Raw genomic sequence first — 16,202 nt, 5'->3', positions numbered from 1 at the left:
TATAATGTTCAGGTAAATGTCGTACTGCTGGTCCATGCCAAGGTAACTGTCACTCATGAGATACAATGTGTAGATACACCTAAAACGTAAAGAGCAGAACCATTAGTTTGGGCTTGATTACCTGGAAGAGATAATCATTAGGAGAACATAATTTGTAAATCTGTCATACTTTCCAGGAGTTTCTGGAGTATAAAAAGCAACAGAAACACTACTTCGATTTCTGACATATCCAGTTCTTTTTAGGGCGATAAGTTCTTTTTTATCGACTTCTCCCAATATCAAAAACCATCCTTCATCTTTAACTTTGGGGAACCGAGGAGCCACTGCTTTACTGTCTTGCTTTCCCTGTTGGGGAAAAGAAACAGTTTAGTAAAACTAGCAATCAACCTTCCACAATGCCATTCTTCCATGAATGAAAACCACCTCAAAATCTCGCTGTTGTGAATTGTTACTTACATCTATTATTTAGCCAGACTGAAATGTTTTTGTTATTTCTTTCTATATGAAGGGTTTTTTAAGAAAATAAAATCACAGTCCACAGAGAAAAACCCAGACTACAAGATACTGTTCCACTTATTTTGTAAGCTATTAAAACTGAAATGAAAATACTGTTCCGTTTTTGTAATTTCATCTAATATATTCCAAATGCTATTCTCTGTCGAAGGGCTAATTGTAAACCTCGTGTCTTTAAATAAAGCTAAACAATACTGTTCAAGCTTAATATAAAGACAAAAACAGCACTTGAAGTCTTTATTTGAGGTTGATATAGCAAAAAGGAAGATAATTTCAGTGATTCTTTAAGACAGTGACTTTACTGCTGAAAGCTGAAGATAAAATGATGCATGCTCAATCAGCATTCACTTCGTGTTCTGGAGATGGAAAGGTTTTACTGGAGATTTAGACAGAAGGAAAAGCACCACCATAGCAGTGAAGCTTCAGAAACAGTTTGATCTAGCCATTGCTTACAAAAGAGGGTTCAGATTCTGGGAGAAGTTTATAAAACAGTGATCACTGCATGAATTGCTCCTGCTCCCTTCTTTTCTGTAGCTTCTGGTTAGGAAAAGTCTCTGTCAGTAACTGCCGCAGCAAATAGAATGACTTAGGGAGGAGCTTTGACCCTTTCTCCTACAAATGTGACGGTCTCCCCCTGAAGCTATGATGAACCCGCTGCAGTCAGGACAAAAACTCTTTTGGGAAAGAAGAATATTTTTCAAATATAGTTCTCTAAGCTAAATTCTGAGCATATGTTATGTCCACTATTATTTTTATCAAAATGAAGTTGTCTTAAGAGTGTCAGCACTAACATTTAAAACTGTTCTCTGCTTATATATTGAACTCTTCTTTGTATCTTAACAAAAATGCTGGTAATTATGATTTTTAGTTGTTTGAAAAGTTAGAGAAGTGCCTTAGCAAAATTATAATTATGGTGGTCCACGTGGCACTCATGGTGTGCAAATGACAAAAAATGCATCAGTGACTGAGTGATTGCTACAGTGTCAGCAGTGCCTGATTTAAATGCGGGAGGCATGGTCTTAACTCTTCCAAGAGCCGACAAACAGGTACAGATGAGGGGCAGAGCACTTGGAAACCTGTGCAACTGCTGGTGTTACTGGCTTGGTGTGTGATGACTTGCTGAGGGCCCAGTGAAGTGACCAGCCCGAGGGAAAATGGGATGTGCCTTAACTGGGCAAAGGGGTGGGTCTGACATTTAGGTGTGGAAAAAGAATTGCATGTAGCAGTTGTTCTAAGAGCTGTTCAAAAAAGCTTTGCATGTAACACACGAGAAAAATGTCCTCAGTAACGGCCTGAGGATGTGTTATGAGTAGAAACATATTTATAGGTATGGCTGTGGGATGCAGTTTGGAGGTATGTTGCAATATAATCAGAAATCTTATAAACTGGTCTGGGGAAGCAGGATATGGAAGAGTACGAGTGCTAGGAGTTTGGGGCTGGTGCCTGTGAAGTTACCAACTCTATTGTCACACCTTATAGTATCCAACCAAAACCAGAAACAGGAGTTTCTGATGTGTAAAAATCGAGAGAATTACTTAACTGACTGGAATTGGTCTAGGATTTTACCTCCAGAGTCTAGTTACTGTATTATTGCAACCTGTGAAACCATTTGTTTCATTACTAACGTAGATAAGGCTTTGAAAGTGTTTATAATTTACATAATACTTCAACCATAAAAGGCCTGTTATGCTGTACAAAGCGTTATTGATACTGTAAATAGATTATTGGAAACTTGTGCTCTTGGGAAGGAAATGATAAATGAATCTACCTGATACCCCATCTGGGTTCTCTGCAGATTTATTTGGAGCACGTACTCTTGATCAGCATGCAATCTGATCCATCTTTTGTCATCTCGCATGTCTATTGTCAAAGAAGGAACAGGCACTTCATTCTGCGGCTGAACCGAGTCATCCCAACAGCCCTTAATGCTCAGGCTGACATTTAGAATTGGCAAACGGCACAAGAAATTCCAAGCCTGTAGAAAAACCAGATCCCCGTGGATTACAAGACAATCTATACAATCATTGTCACTGTAACAATAACAATTCAATATGCAGTCTACATATTTATTATACATTAACAATATTTTATTACGTATTAGAATGTCATATACAATTGTACGTCTCTCAATCATAAGCATAAAAACTTTTCGTTAACCTCTTACTCTACTTTCTTCTGAGCAAATAAAACAAACCTGAAACTCCTCAAGCACGTTACATATGCTTATTACGATTACTGATGTCTGAACACAGGAAAAGTTCCTTACCACTCCCGATTAAAGTATTTTTTCCCTATAAGCCACTTAAAAACTAGTATAATTAAGTTTTAAATTACACTTCCTTAGCATAATCCATAAAGAACAAGTCACTGCAGTGCTAATTAGCAATGGGGGAACCTCAGAGAGTTCAGAGGATCAGTTCAGATAATTAACCAAAAGTTCAACTGCATATCCAAAGTTATCCCTAGTTTTTTTTTTTTTTTAAGGTTTTTTTGCATTGATTTTCACAAATTCTACTTAACAGTCCTCATGAGGAATCTTAAGTCTCTTATGAACTGCAACAGGCCCTGAGCTTTCTCTCATCCTTGTACAGAGAACTGGTGTTAGAAGCATGCAATTGTGTAGCTGAAAAGGACACTGTCTTCAACCTTAAAGAGACACCCTGAAAATGCAGCCCTTTGTAGCTCTCATATTGGTCTCCCAGACAAGGAAAAGCAGCTCTGAGAAGCTGTGACAAAAACAGAGAGGAGTAATGCAGGCTTTCATTTTCATTTCATGAAAATCAGCATGTTCACTCAATGGAATCCGTTAGGAAGAAGGAATGGAAAAATGGGCTGTGGAATGAAGGCAGTGATTTGTGGCCTCACTATGGCTGAAAAAAGCAGATGAGGCTGGCACTGGAATCAAAAAACAAAAGACCAAGAACCACCCTCTGTCCTGCCCTCCTTCCCCTTCACCTCCAGAACAAAACAAGAATCAGTGCTTCACCCATGCTTTCAAACAACATGTATGAAAAGCTAGAGGGCAGGAAGGTGAAGAAGGAAAGAAGAATATTGATCCTGGTAAAGAGCCAGTAGACGTCAAAATGGGACCTTGGGAATGAAAAGGGCAGGCATAGTCGCATGGGCAATACGGGCATGGAACATAAATCTGGAAAAAGACTACAGTATATTTTATTTTTCATGTATTGGTTTGACTATCTTGTGCTTAAGCAAAATCTGTTTTCATTTAGATTGTGCTTGATGCGTCTCTGGTGACTTTTCCTGTGCTAGAAGGTCTGTCTAGAGCTCTAATAAAAGCTTGGTTTGTTTTTTGGAGACGTCACTGCCATGATTCGCACTTGCAGTAATGGTATATGTTAATAGATAATTAGGGATACAGCAGCCACGGTAAGCTGACCTGAGCTTGCGCTGCCATAGGAAAAGGAGGTGCTGTCCCTCTCTCCAGCACCGTCCCCACCAGCTAGCTGTCCCCCTCTCCATACCCGTATGTTGGCACTACCTTGCTGTGATTGTGCAGCTAGATGGATCAGCTTGCTAATCATTTTGGTGACAGCATGAACTTAGATCAGCTTAAAGCTGGTTGTGGAAGCGTATTCTCTAATCCTGTGAGTCCTCTGAATAAGCATGAACGTTCAGTGCCACTGAAAAAAGCGGTCCAGCCTCCTCCCCTGCTGGCACAAGCATTCATGTAGCCACTTGGCTACAGGCCATTTTGACTGTCAGCGAGAGGGTTGATATGATTCCCTCCTCCCCTCGTCCCCAGATGCCCATTCCCACCTCCTCACCCAAACCATCCCCGGCGTTTGTGCAGCTGTGCAGTGAGCTAGGTCAGGAGAGGTGAAAACGGCACGGGGAGGGCAGGACTGCCCATTTCGGCTGCCGCGCAGACTGATGTCGGATTAAAATGGCTGCATTACTGGAGCCTGGCTGAACTAAATAAGAAACCTGATTCAGGCTAAAAACTAATCTCTCTCTCTCTCTTCCCTCTTCCATGTGCAGCAGGAGCAGCTGTGTCTGTTCAGTGGAGAAGGTGGGGAGGGCCAGCTGTGAGTGCTCAGGAACTACAGTGTAAAAACATGGAACACCGATGAATTGCACCGATGTTCTTAATAGTGCCTCAGCTAAGAAAGGATGGGAAAAACGTAACAGAAAATAAACAGCTAGAGCGTTAGTAGAAAAGATATCCCTCTTTGTCCCAACTCAGAAAGGGAAAAGGGGGGAAAAAAAGGCAGCACCCTGAAGGAGGAGAAAAAATACCACAGATATTCTTAATTAATTAGTTGTTGCCAGGATTTTGCTATGTTTAACATGCAAGACACCGCTAAAATCACCTCCAGCAAATCACACTGGATAAGACAACTTGAGTAGTAAAACCTTAACGGGCAGATGATTTTATGTTTAATGTAAAGTTTTTTAAGATGAAGCTTCCTGTAGGAACTGTGAGACTCCCTGTGCACCAAAGCAGTGTACTTCTGCGGTGTTCACTAGAGGCATCCTAACATGTAACAACCTGGTGATCATCCCTGTGGTTATACTTCAGAGATCATTCTACCTGGAAAACTTTAATGGGTGCTGTCTCAGAGGACAAGACCTGTTACACCTATGTTTGAACAAAGTTTAATTTCAGCAGAGATCATAATGTATTATAACTCCTTTAGTGGTGTTACCTGTCGCTCTGTTGAAGACTAGGACTTGGTCTGGTTTACACCGTATGACCCCAACACATTCTATTTGTCAAAGGCTGACCTGTCCTCATGTAGCTTTTACAGTGCAAACAAACCGAAGTAACTCTGAGTAACTTCCTAATTAGACAGGAAAGTAGTTGTAGTATGTCATTTTCCAGGCCTTGTATATTTGAAAATTAAAGGCAAAGTTAGTACTGCTTGATCCTTGACACAGTACGGACAGCAGGCTGCCTTTTTATCATCCATGCTATGTGGAGGAAATGAAGAAATGCTTTTCTTACTGAGAGAAAAAATTCAAGTAGTAGCAGCTGAAAACAAAAAAAATTACAGGAACACAGATACTTCCAGAGTAAAAGCAGCGGGTACTACAGCAGGGACAGTATTTTTTTCAATCTTGAGCTTTATTTCTTCTCTTGCAATAATATTGGTATCAGCTTAGTATTTTAAAACGTGCCCAGTACCTAAGTGACTTAGAAACTGAAAAATATTTGTTAAAGAAATATGATTCAGAATGAGTCACTGAAACAAACATGGAGCTTAGGCTGCAGCTCAGAGTTACAGTCTAAATGGCTTTTGAATTTAGGCTGTCAGCTTTTACAGCCCCACTGGTTATCAATGAGGTTTAGGATTAGAACTAATTTTTGGAAAATTACACTCAGGCTCCCATGTCACTTTGGTATTTCTTGACAATTTTACTTTTGCTGTATAGGATGACACGAGCACATATTATCTCCCTTTAAATATATCAGCATGCCCAATGTGTGTAGGTACGTACATACTATAAATATATTTACCTACTGAATCCAGAGATTCAAATCACAATCATAAGAAATTCTCCATGAACCTTTGATAACATCAGTAGCATTTTTGCCAATAATCTGTCTCCCTAGGACTTAGCCTAATATTCCAAATCCATGAGCAGCTTCAAGAGCTGCTATTTAAAAAATAATTACCAATCTGCTTAAAAGACATTTTTTCCTTTCCAAATGTGAAATTATTTCCATTTCAAGTCTGCCTCAAATTTCTGTAAAGCTCAAGCTGTTTCTACCAGTTTCATGCTAATAACAGGTGTAAGATAGAGCTTCAATATGCTGCGAGTGAGGAGTAAAAGGTTTGTTAGGAAAAGAATGGGTTTGGCAACTTAGTGGAGTACATGCCACTTTATTTGACTTTGTTCAGGTCTGGTACCAGAATGCTAGGCCTAAACTTTGTAATCTTATATTCTTTTTTTACAGAAAATATACCACAAAGATGCATTCTTTACTGACGAATTTTTCTCCTGGTTGGCCTCTAAGTGTGCATGGAAAGACTTTACGTATGAAGACACTCAACAGGCAGTTGCTATGAATGTTAATTCTGTGCAAGGTATTACAATAGGGTTTTTTTTTTCCTGAAAAAAAAGTGCTGTAAGGAATATAAAATATTAGTATAAAGGTTTCACATTTGCAATGACCTGCAGAATACAGTCATGGCTTTGCTATACCCAGTGTGGCCATCCCCAGTTCACAGAAATGAAACTTTCTTCTTATACGATGGTAAGACATTATGGTTTTCCCTCTTACATGCATCTGTATTTACAAACAGATATATAGAGGCACAGAGTCATTCACAGCGAGAACGTACACACCACACACACACAAGCTATTTTTGAAGAAACTGCTAAGACATTTCAATACCAGCCAAACATATTTATCTGAGGATTAATCTTCATCTATTGAATCAGACGAGAACACTGCCATGCATACAATTATTTAATTAGCAGCCAAATCCTCTGCCAGTCAGCAGCCGTTCCAGGCATACTGATGGGGCAGTAGATGCAAATCTCACAGTAGTACTGCTTTTTCTCATTACTGCTGCAATTAGCACTTAAATTGATGCTTTAAACATACTAATTTCTGGAATAATTCAGGATTTGTATGTTACCTGGGATCGCCTCACTGCAGAGACGACACCAGATTGCTACGCAAATTGAAGCACTTTTGAGCCAAATAACCATCATCATATCAGACAGAGCCAATTTGCATTTGCTTTTAAAGATAACAGAATGGCAATTTATGCAAATAAATTAAGTAAGTTTACTTCTGAGTTCTCCCTGAACTAATTATAACAATGTTCTAATTTTTTATCACATCTAAAAGTTGGACTGAAATCAATGTGTATTATGTTAGAAGTCTGTTGTTAAAAGAAGCCTTATTTTGATGTCAATACATTTTCTTAATTAAAAATTTTGATGTTAATTTAGTTACAAATGCAGATGTCTGTTATAGACATTTAAGTGCTTTTCTTCTTGTTTGCATACCAGTAAAAGGTTTAACTGAAGCTGAACAGTCAAACACAGGACATATTGCTGTCCTTTTAAATATTCAAATAAAAAGCATTTGAAGTATAGCTTTTGAAGTTTTCATCTCTTGCACGTTTATTTGGAATCAATAGGTTTATTGTGTCATGAATACTATGGAATATAGCTGTCCTTTGCTGGGAACGGCTTGAAAATCAAGCTGAAAATAAGACTCTAACAGCCTCAACATTTTGGAATGGTATTTTTGTCTTCCTCCTGTAAAGTGTGATATTTTCATCTGCTTTTTCTGTTTCAAATCAAAAATGAGTGCTGGATGTTTTACTAAGGGTATTCTCAGAAAAAGTGGTGTTTGACAGACCACTTCAGAAACCAGCTACAGTGACATTTGCAATGCATGTATTCCTAGCGCATAGCAGGCTATGAAAGGGTGGATAACACTTGGCAGATTGAATGACCTAGAGAAGCATCTTTAGCAAAGAGATGTGGTAATATCAGCCATAAACCAGTCTCTGTTACTGGTTAGCAGTGAACAAGCTAAAATAATATTAAGACAACAGGCAGAGAAGAACCTTTGTAAAGCTCACAGTACCTTGAAATTAGAGCAACGAATGGGTTGCCCTTTAGACAGCACATCACACGATTTTTGCTGAAGGGAGAATTTCTTCCCTCAACTACTCGTCCTATCCAATCACATTGATAATGACCACGGATAGAAAGTATTACCTGTGAAATCTGTGCTGTTTGCAATTCACTGTTCACAATGGAAGCAAAAACATTCTCTTTTCCTTCGCAGGCAGCCATTAGTTCGGGAAGACACTCAACAGGTCCTTGGTAACCTCCATGCACACTCTTCCTTTTGCCTTGGCTCCACTTCCTGATACAGACAGCAAAACATATGCCCAGGGAGGGAAAGCAAACATTTGTTTCCAGTTGTTTTGGAGGTAAAACTTGATAATGGTTTCTGTTATTAAATGCTGGTCATTTGTTTTTGGGTAGCATTAGTTACCGCATCATCTAGGCATCTATAGAGCTTAGCATTATCAATAATACTAAGATGGATTCTCATGTATTTTTATAATGGATTAAAATAAAGAGACAATTAATATACAGAGTCAGATTTGTTAGTACTTGGAACCCTTCCAGTGACCTCTTGTTAATTTGTCTGGAATCACGATTCTCAAAATTATCTGTGGGTTTAATTAATCAACGAATATTGAAGTGAGAAACAGGAACTTGGGAAAGCATCACTGTGAAAGAATGAGTTCTGCTTCTGGTGCATTAGTGAACATTCTCCGGCACAACAACGACATTCAAACACAATCAGCAGTCAGAAGTGGAATGAAACTGCAAACCTGCAAATGCTTAGAAGAATTACGTACCGAAAAAGGTAAAGGTGTTGTAGCTCTATATTGGGCAAAGTAAGCAGGGAAGAGTCATGTATCCATCTGCCCTGAACCACCATCTGCACCAGACTGGTTATATTCAGAGCAGTCACCAGCCAGCCATGATGTGCTGCAACATCCAGCATTGCCTAATCGGAGACATATATATATAAAAAAAGAGAATGTAGGTATAATTGCGTACCTGGTTCATGCAATTAAGAGCATTTATTTAATGTTTAACATCCAGGAATTTCTAAGCCTTCAGTACAGGAATTTACTTCAACCTCTGCTGATGGCAGTAGACACCTTTTGAATTAACCTTGAAAAAAGATGGATTAAATCCTGCATAATCATCAACTTTTACCCTTGAAATGGTAACTTACACCACATTTTTTGGGGTGAGAGTAGAAGGTGGGATCTTCTCCTTACAAATAACCTTTCTTTTACATAATCCAACACAGAATGAAAGGCATAAATCTCTAAGTTTACTGTAACTGAAGAAGTTACAATTAACTGCAATATTGGTCTATAGTTTGATATGAGAACTTTGCCAAAATTGCAGAATTAATTCAAAACCCTTCTATTATTTAAGAACAACAACATCTTTACTTGTGTTCAAAAATCAATACTAATGTCACTTACCAGTAGCAGTTACTATTTCAATTTTATCCTAAGGACTTAAGTCTCTTGAAAATACAAATATCGAACTTCATGAACATTTTCGAGGTTTTGTTCATCGCTGACACCTAACTTGAAACCTTGAAGAAGATTACAAAGTAGCTAATAGATTCCCGAGAATGAGTAAAAGCAGTCAGAAGTAACATGGATTTCCCCATTTGCATCGTAAACAGTTAATTGTCTTGAGAATGTTGGCTGTCTCTCCTTTGGTGTCTCTACCCTGAATCTGGAAACCTTTCCCAAAGTACGTAAAGAACCCGAGTAAACAAAAAATCCCTATCCAGCTACACATCATCCCCACATCCATCTCTCCTGAGTTTCTGTTCTATTTCTTACGTGTTTTCAACAATACAGGTAAAAGGTACACTATGAGTATCACTAGCATAGAGACCTATATCTGCAAAATTCATTATGGATTGTGCACTGTGAATGGTTCTGTTGACATGAAAAAACACGTTCGGCTTTTTTCCTGACGGGACTTAAATTCTGTTTGGATAGTCTGGAGGAGAATTTAAGAGTTCTTCCAAAGGAGAAAGGACCAAACATGAGCTTTTGGTATAAACATATAATTTTTTTTAATAGTAAAGGCAGTTATTTGAATATATAGAATTCTTTTCTCCCTATCTACAGTATATTAGAACAATTATTATGATTTATAGAAGCATTTCAGCTGGTGAAGAAAAGCTATATGTTAGTTGTTTTACTTATCTTGTTTAATACTATTACAATTACAATAAATGGGTAGGTCCTCATAACTCTAACTCAGTGAAAAGAGATGTATTTTAAAAGTGGTTGGCCATGTAGGAAATTTGGAGTCTGATTAAATACTAGAAAAAGTTTTTTAAGAAAGCAAGAGACAAGTCTGGTATGTCGACCAGTTTCAACACTGCCTTAAATACAATCTTCTTGGTATTAGGAGAGTTATAGTTTGATTTTCAGACTAGGCTTAAAAAGTTTCCATGTTTTTTTCTTTTAAAGACAAATTATACTGTATGATACTTTCTTAGACAGCAGATACCAGCATAATTTTAACTTATTTTGCAGTGTAATGAGGAGAAGCTGTCTATGTAAGTCTTTACATTTAATCAAATGTTTTACAGACAAACAAAAGGCAGCATTTACTTAAGGCAAACTAAACAGTGAAATCTTCTTTAAACAAAGGAGTTGTTTACACACGCAGAGCGATTTCAATTAAATTACACTGATTCTGGAGAAATACTGAGCTTAAAGACACAAGTTAGTTTCAGTCCTGGCCAGTCACACAGTTTATTTTAGCAGTTTACAGTGCAATTTCAACAGGTTTTATTCCAAACCGGGGTGATAAATCAGTGACACTTAGAAAAATATTTAAAGTGTTACCCTGTATTACACAAATGTTGTCTCGTTTCTCATGAATTGTGGATACAGTGCTTTTCAGATTTAACATTTAACTCATCTTTTTTGAAGGAAGAGCCATAGCACCCTGAAACACTCCAGTAACATTTCTGGAGTGTACCTAGAAATAGCACCTCACAGCACAACCTTAATGGTTGTCTTTTTCTGTCTTTTCACTTGGCTTGCCAAGGCGATTTCCAGGTATGATTATTTTTTGAAGAGAAAGTAAAATTGTGTTTGAACTCACATTTGAAAGCTACAGCTTCATGGCCCGTAGATTTATGTGTTGGTTCCCATTTATTTTAGTCAGATAAAGAGGGTACAATACAGTCCGTGTCTCTGCGTGGGTTGCTGAGGCAGCATGGTATCTCTCTCCTATTGTCTACTATTCGCTTCTTGTTCTTTCCTTTCTGCTATTCTGACATAGCCTGAGCTGTCATATTCCTCAAAGGTGAGACTGCAGTACGTAAGTACGTGAAGAATAACGGGTGCATTGATATCCGTAGATATGTCTTTTCCATGAGCAGCAACAACAATACAGTAAGTCGTACTTTTAGTCAGCATGAAGCCGTGTTATTTTCATGAAACGCTTCTGAGGGTATATGTGTAACAGTGTTTTCATAGTTTTCCTTCTCTCCCTCTTTTTTAATCTATTCCCGACCCCCACCCCTTTTAACAGCAGTTTGAAAAGGGGAAAGGAAGAGTAAAGACATACATAAGAAAAAGATAAATCTAAAACAAGCTACACACTGAAATTAACTGGAGGATCCTTTCACATAGAAAATCTCCTAGAAATTGATAGAGGCCTACAGATAGGTATCCCGTCGGGAGTAAGGAAAGCCTGTGTGTGTGAGACTCTGTGTTCCACATTGTTATAATGAATCCACATGGCAAATCCTCTTTTCCTCCTTATTTTCTGCTTCTTCACCCATAGAATTTATTCACAGCATCTCTATCTGGATGTGAAATCCAAGACAGTGACATTGTGAAAAAGTCAGAACAATGGTAAAGTTGGCTCATTTCATCTGCTGTCTTGGAAACCTGCACACGTTTCATTTTCCGCTAAGTGTAAAACACACAGATGCCTGATACTGAAATGGTTATTGAAATTCCTATAAATACTCAAGGTAACAAATTGAGTCATTCCCCTATCTCCAAAGTAGCTACATAAAATGTAGCAACTAAAAAAAAATCATTAAGAGATGAAAGAAAAAATTAGAAGTATTTAGTATTTATGTTATCTGATGAATAACACTCCGTGTCCCTAGTTTCTCCAGTTGCTGCTTGTTTGGTTTGTGGTTGTGTTTTTAAGTATAAACCAGTATCATTTTCCAGAAATTTGTGGCTCCTTAACTCTTATTTGGCAAAGAAGTAATTGCTAAGTATCTTACAGTTGATAAGATTGGAACAGATTAAGACTATTATTCTAAACTGAGAAATGGCACAAAATGGTCACCTGCTTTGTCTAGCCTCAGAATCTCACGCCAACACAGGATAATTTCATCACAGAGAAAAAAATTAAGAAACGAGGACAGTTAGTGCAAGAAGTGAAACAACGAAACTATAAAGATACTTTTACTTACAGACAAAATATAAAAATATTTTTTGGTAAACCAATGAGTTAAAAAAAAAGAAGTCCTAAGCCCACCACTTTTTAACCTAAAATAGAACAAATTGGGTAAACAGGTGGAGTCAAGGGAAATACTGCTTGATATAATGAAAAATATGTTTACCATCAACTTATCTGGGCCTCTTCTTGCACTTTGGGGAATAAAAACAGAAGCCTACAGTGAGATGGGTTTGAATGAAAAAATCAGGCATTAGCTTTTAAACCTTTCCAGTACCATGCTTGGACAACCACAAAGTAGTAGTAGTAGTAATAATAATAATTTTAAAAAATTGACACATCCTTTATAATTTCATTATCAAAAATAGCTTGGCTTGTACCAACATGGGAAGCAACAAGCTATGAACTATGGCAGGGGTAGGATAAAAATGCTGACGCTCAATAACTGATTGATGTAGGTGTACCTGTCAGGTATGGCTCAAGTTTTAATTCTGATGATACTCAGAATTGAGGTCAAAATGTTTGGATCAAAATCTTGCTATTTCTTCATTCCAGGAGTGCATTAATATGAAATCTTCAGCATCTATTATCAGGTTTCCATCATCTTATTTTCAGAAGCAGTGATTGGTTACCCTTAAGTAGTGAATTAATTAAACTGATCAAATGGTACCTCCTTCTGGTCTAACATGAAGCTGAGATATAGGAGTCTGTTTCCTTTTAGTCAAAGTTACTCCTGATGCTTAGAATTTAAATTACACTTTATAAATCCCTAGCTTGAGGGGAAGCAAAGAGGGAGGCAGGATGTGGGAGAGGTGAGTGTGTGGCACACTCACTGATAGCAAGACACTGCTGTTCTCTGGTCTTTTTAAGCACTCTGAATATGCGCTCAAAATAACAGATAACAAATTGTTCCACAATGAACATATCTGGGCCCCCCCATTTAGGAGATTTCAGATAACTGAAATATCCTGATTGCAGTATCTTTTATTTTTGAAACTTTTTGCAAAGTTTTAACGCTGATTTTGGTATTACTTTCACATCCTTCATTTGAAAGCCAGATATTCTCGATCACTCTTGTATGACCGGGTAGGTGGCAGGGGAACAGAGACTGTACGACTAGGAGAATTTCTGATCTACTCAAATGACTTAAATAGCTTTTTCCTTTAAGATAAGTTATTGAAGTGTTAAATGAAACAGCTTGCATCTTATTAACAGGGACTGTATACTGCTTGGAATAATTTTGTCTTCTGTTTGATGCCACCTCTCATATAACTCTGAATATACTAAGCATTTCTACTTAAATACTGTAAATATAAATGTAATTGTAAACATTGCAAATATAAATGTCAATATTTTGTGGCTAAATTATATTTAAGGAAAGTGGCAGAGAAGCTAGATAACCGCTCTGGATGCCGGGGCTGGCTGAGCAGACTAAGGTAATGTAACAAGTGCCATTGCAGCTGAGAATTACACCTGTCATTACTCAGCTAAAAGTCGACTGCCTACAGTGATGCCATTGGTGGGTAATAACTTGGTGGATGGGGGCTGAAACTGCAGATGTACTCAGGACGAGTTACGTGGCTCAAATTTATCCACTCTTGAAACATTTATTTTATTTTTTATATCGCTGCTTCACAGACTACGATGCTGTCAATAATAATAAATCTTTTTTGCACATGCTTCAAACGTAGGAAACCTTCCAATATGTAATATTATATTATGATCCACATGTGACTTGAGATCATACTAATACAAGCAAAATATTTTTACAGATGTTAAAACGTGCCATGTATTATGAGTTTCATGTTTTAATATAAAACATGATTATGATTCTTCAACTATATACCCCAGAAACAACAACTGACTTGAAAAGTTGGAGTTTATTTGAAGAAGTCCTACAGAGGGTTTTAAGGTTACTACCTTCTGTATGTTATATGCTGGTAGAACAGGTATCTACAGAACCTTTGCACTTCAGAGGTCTAGTCCAAGATTGCTTTTTAGAAATTTATTAATTTGGGGAGGGGGAGGACTTCTTTCAGATCGGTTACACTACAGCTGTACAGTTTCAGTGGACAGACCTCCCCCCTGCTCCTTGTACTTACTCAGAGATATAGTGAACAAGATGTAATTAATCCTATTCCTTTTACATTGCCCTCTGCAGCCCCCTTCCCTTCACTTTTTTCACAAGCATATTCATCTCCCTCTTCCATATGCTCTGCTACCCCCTATGAGTGACTAATTTTTCATTCTCTCATCATCATAAAGGTCTCGCTGATGTATGCAAATTACAACCTTCCTTAGCTGCTTTGTAAGATTCCTATCCCTGTATTCATCCCTACCTTCCATTGTAACATCATTAGCATGATCAGAACTAGGGAAAGGACAAATCATTTACTGTCTACATTTAGTGGAGTGCAACCCATGGATTCTTACTGACTTTTTAAAAAATAGTCTTACAGAGATAAAAGCAGTATAGAATGTGATACTAGCAATGTAAACTTGCTAGGGCATAACCCAACATGTTCAGAACTTGTTGAGTCCCAATATCTATTTTATTTTCAGATTATTAATTAATAAATTGATATTCTCTACTATGCTAGTGAACTGTGAATACAATAAAATGTTTTTGATAAAAATCTCTTGGCAAGAAATCCAAGTTTCCTAACATACGCAATGCCTTAAAGACAGCATTTGATCCAAACCTTGCACAGATCTATCAGAACCATGAAAAATATACAGCAACTTTCTCATAACAAACCTGCCCTCTTTAGAATTTAAAGTCAGTTTCAAAGTAGTAATGTAATATTTTGTCAATAATGAAAAATTTTTGAGTGCATTCCCAAGAATCCTTTTCAACGGCAACAGTTATTCCCAGTAACTTTCTCCTGAACTTTTAGCCCCATAAGGTTAGCATTCAGGAAGCTCAGCTGCTGTCTAACAAACTTAATTAATCAAAAAGTCATTTCCGAGCTGTAACTATGAGTAAAAGTGCTTCAAGTGTGCTAGCAAGCCTACAAGTTAATCAAAATGCTAATGCAGTACAAATTAAAGTTGTGATTAACATTTCACAGTAGCTGCTTAAGTGAATTGATCACACAAATGGGTTAAGCATTACTCATTTCCTCCAGCCCCAACTGGGAAAAGGTTTGTCATGGGTGGGGGAGGGATTATATATAAGGAGCACCAAATCATCATTAAACTGTCATCATGATGCTTCCATACACCAGTTCACCAATTATCCACAGCAAGCAAAAACCCCATTACCACTGCCACACAGGTAACCCTCCCTTTTCCCATGTACATCCCTATAAAACACAAGCAGTCAGCAAGTAATTCCACCCCAGCGCGTCCAGGTACTTTCACTACAAAGCTATCTATCGCTGTTCAGTATCTATATAAAGGAGCATTACTGTCCAGTATATGCTACAGGTTTTTGGATTTTTCTATTATTTCCATCCTCCTAATGTGGAATAATAGCCATCCAAGCATGAAAGCAGCCAGTATTTAAGTCAAATTGCAAACATGATGTTATCTGGGGAATATTACTGCATACACAAAGAATATGTGTGGTAGCTAAAGAGATATGGCCTCTGCTCTTCACTTGTTTCTGAATTATTCTCTGCATTCTCAAGTTAATTTGATTTTCTTCCCTTCCTTCAGTAAATCTGCCCGTTTATTTATAGTTGCCAATATTATCTCTTTCC

The 16,202-nt window shown here is 37.7% G+C and overlaps 1 protein-coding gene across 1 annotated transcript in view; it reads right to left on the bottom strand.

Annotated features, from left to right (window-relative positions):
- Positions 1-3: 3 nt before the first annotated feature.
- ASCC3 (activating signal cointegrator 1 complex subunit 3) overlaps positions 4-16,202 on the bottom strand; it is a gene marked incomplete at both ends in the record, with an annotated part of 99,557 nt that continues 83,358 nt past the window's right edge. Inside the window, 5 exons of the mRNA XM_010138204.1 lie at positions 4-79; positions 170-345; positions 2,282-2,488; positions 8,221-8,371; positions 8,877-9,028. Of these exons, the coding sequence (XP_010136506.1) occupies positions 4-79; positions 170-345; positions 2,282-2,488; positions 8,221-8,371; positions 8,877-9,028 (762 nt within the window). The remainder of the gene's footprint in view (positions 80-169; positions 346-2,281; positions 2,489-8,220; positions 8,372-8,876; positions 9,029-16,202) is intronic.

Source organism: Buceros rhinoceros, unplaced genomic scaffold, assembly GCF_000710305.1.
Source record: "Buceros rhinoceros silvestris isolate BGI_N320 unplaced genomic scaffold, ASM71030v1 scaffold28076, whole genome shotgun sequence".
Classification (NCBI taxonomy): Eukaryota; Metazoa; Chordata; class Aves; order Bucerotiformes; family Bucerotidae; genus Buceros; species Buceros rhinoceros.
Note: the sequence above shows the minus strand (reverse complement) of the source record. Positions and strands in the feature narration are given on the sequence as shown.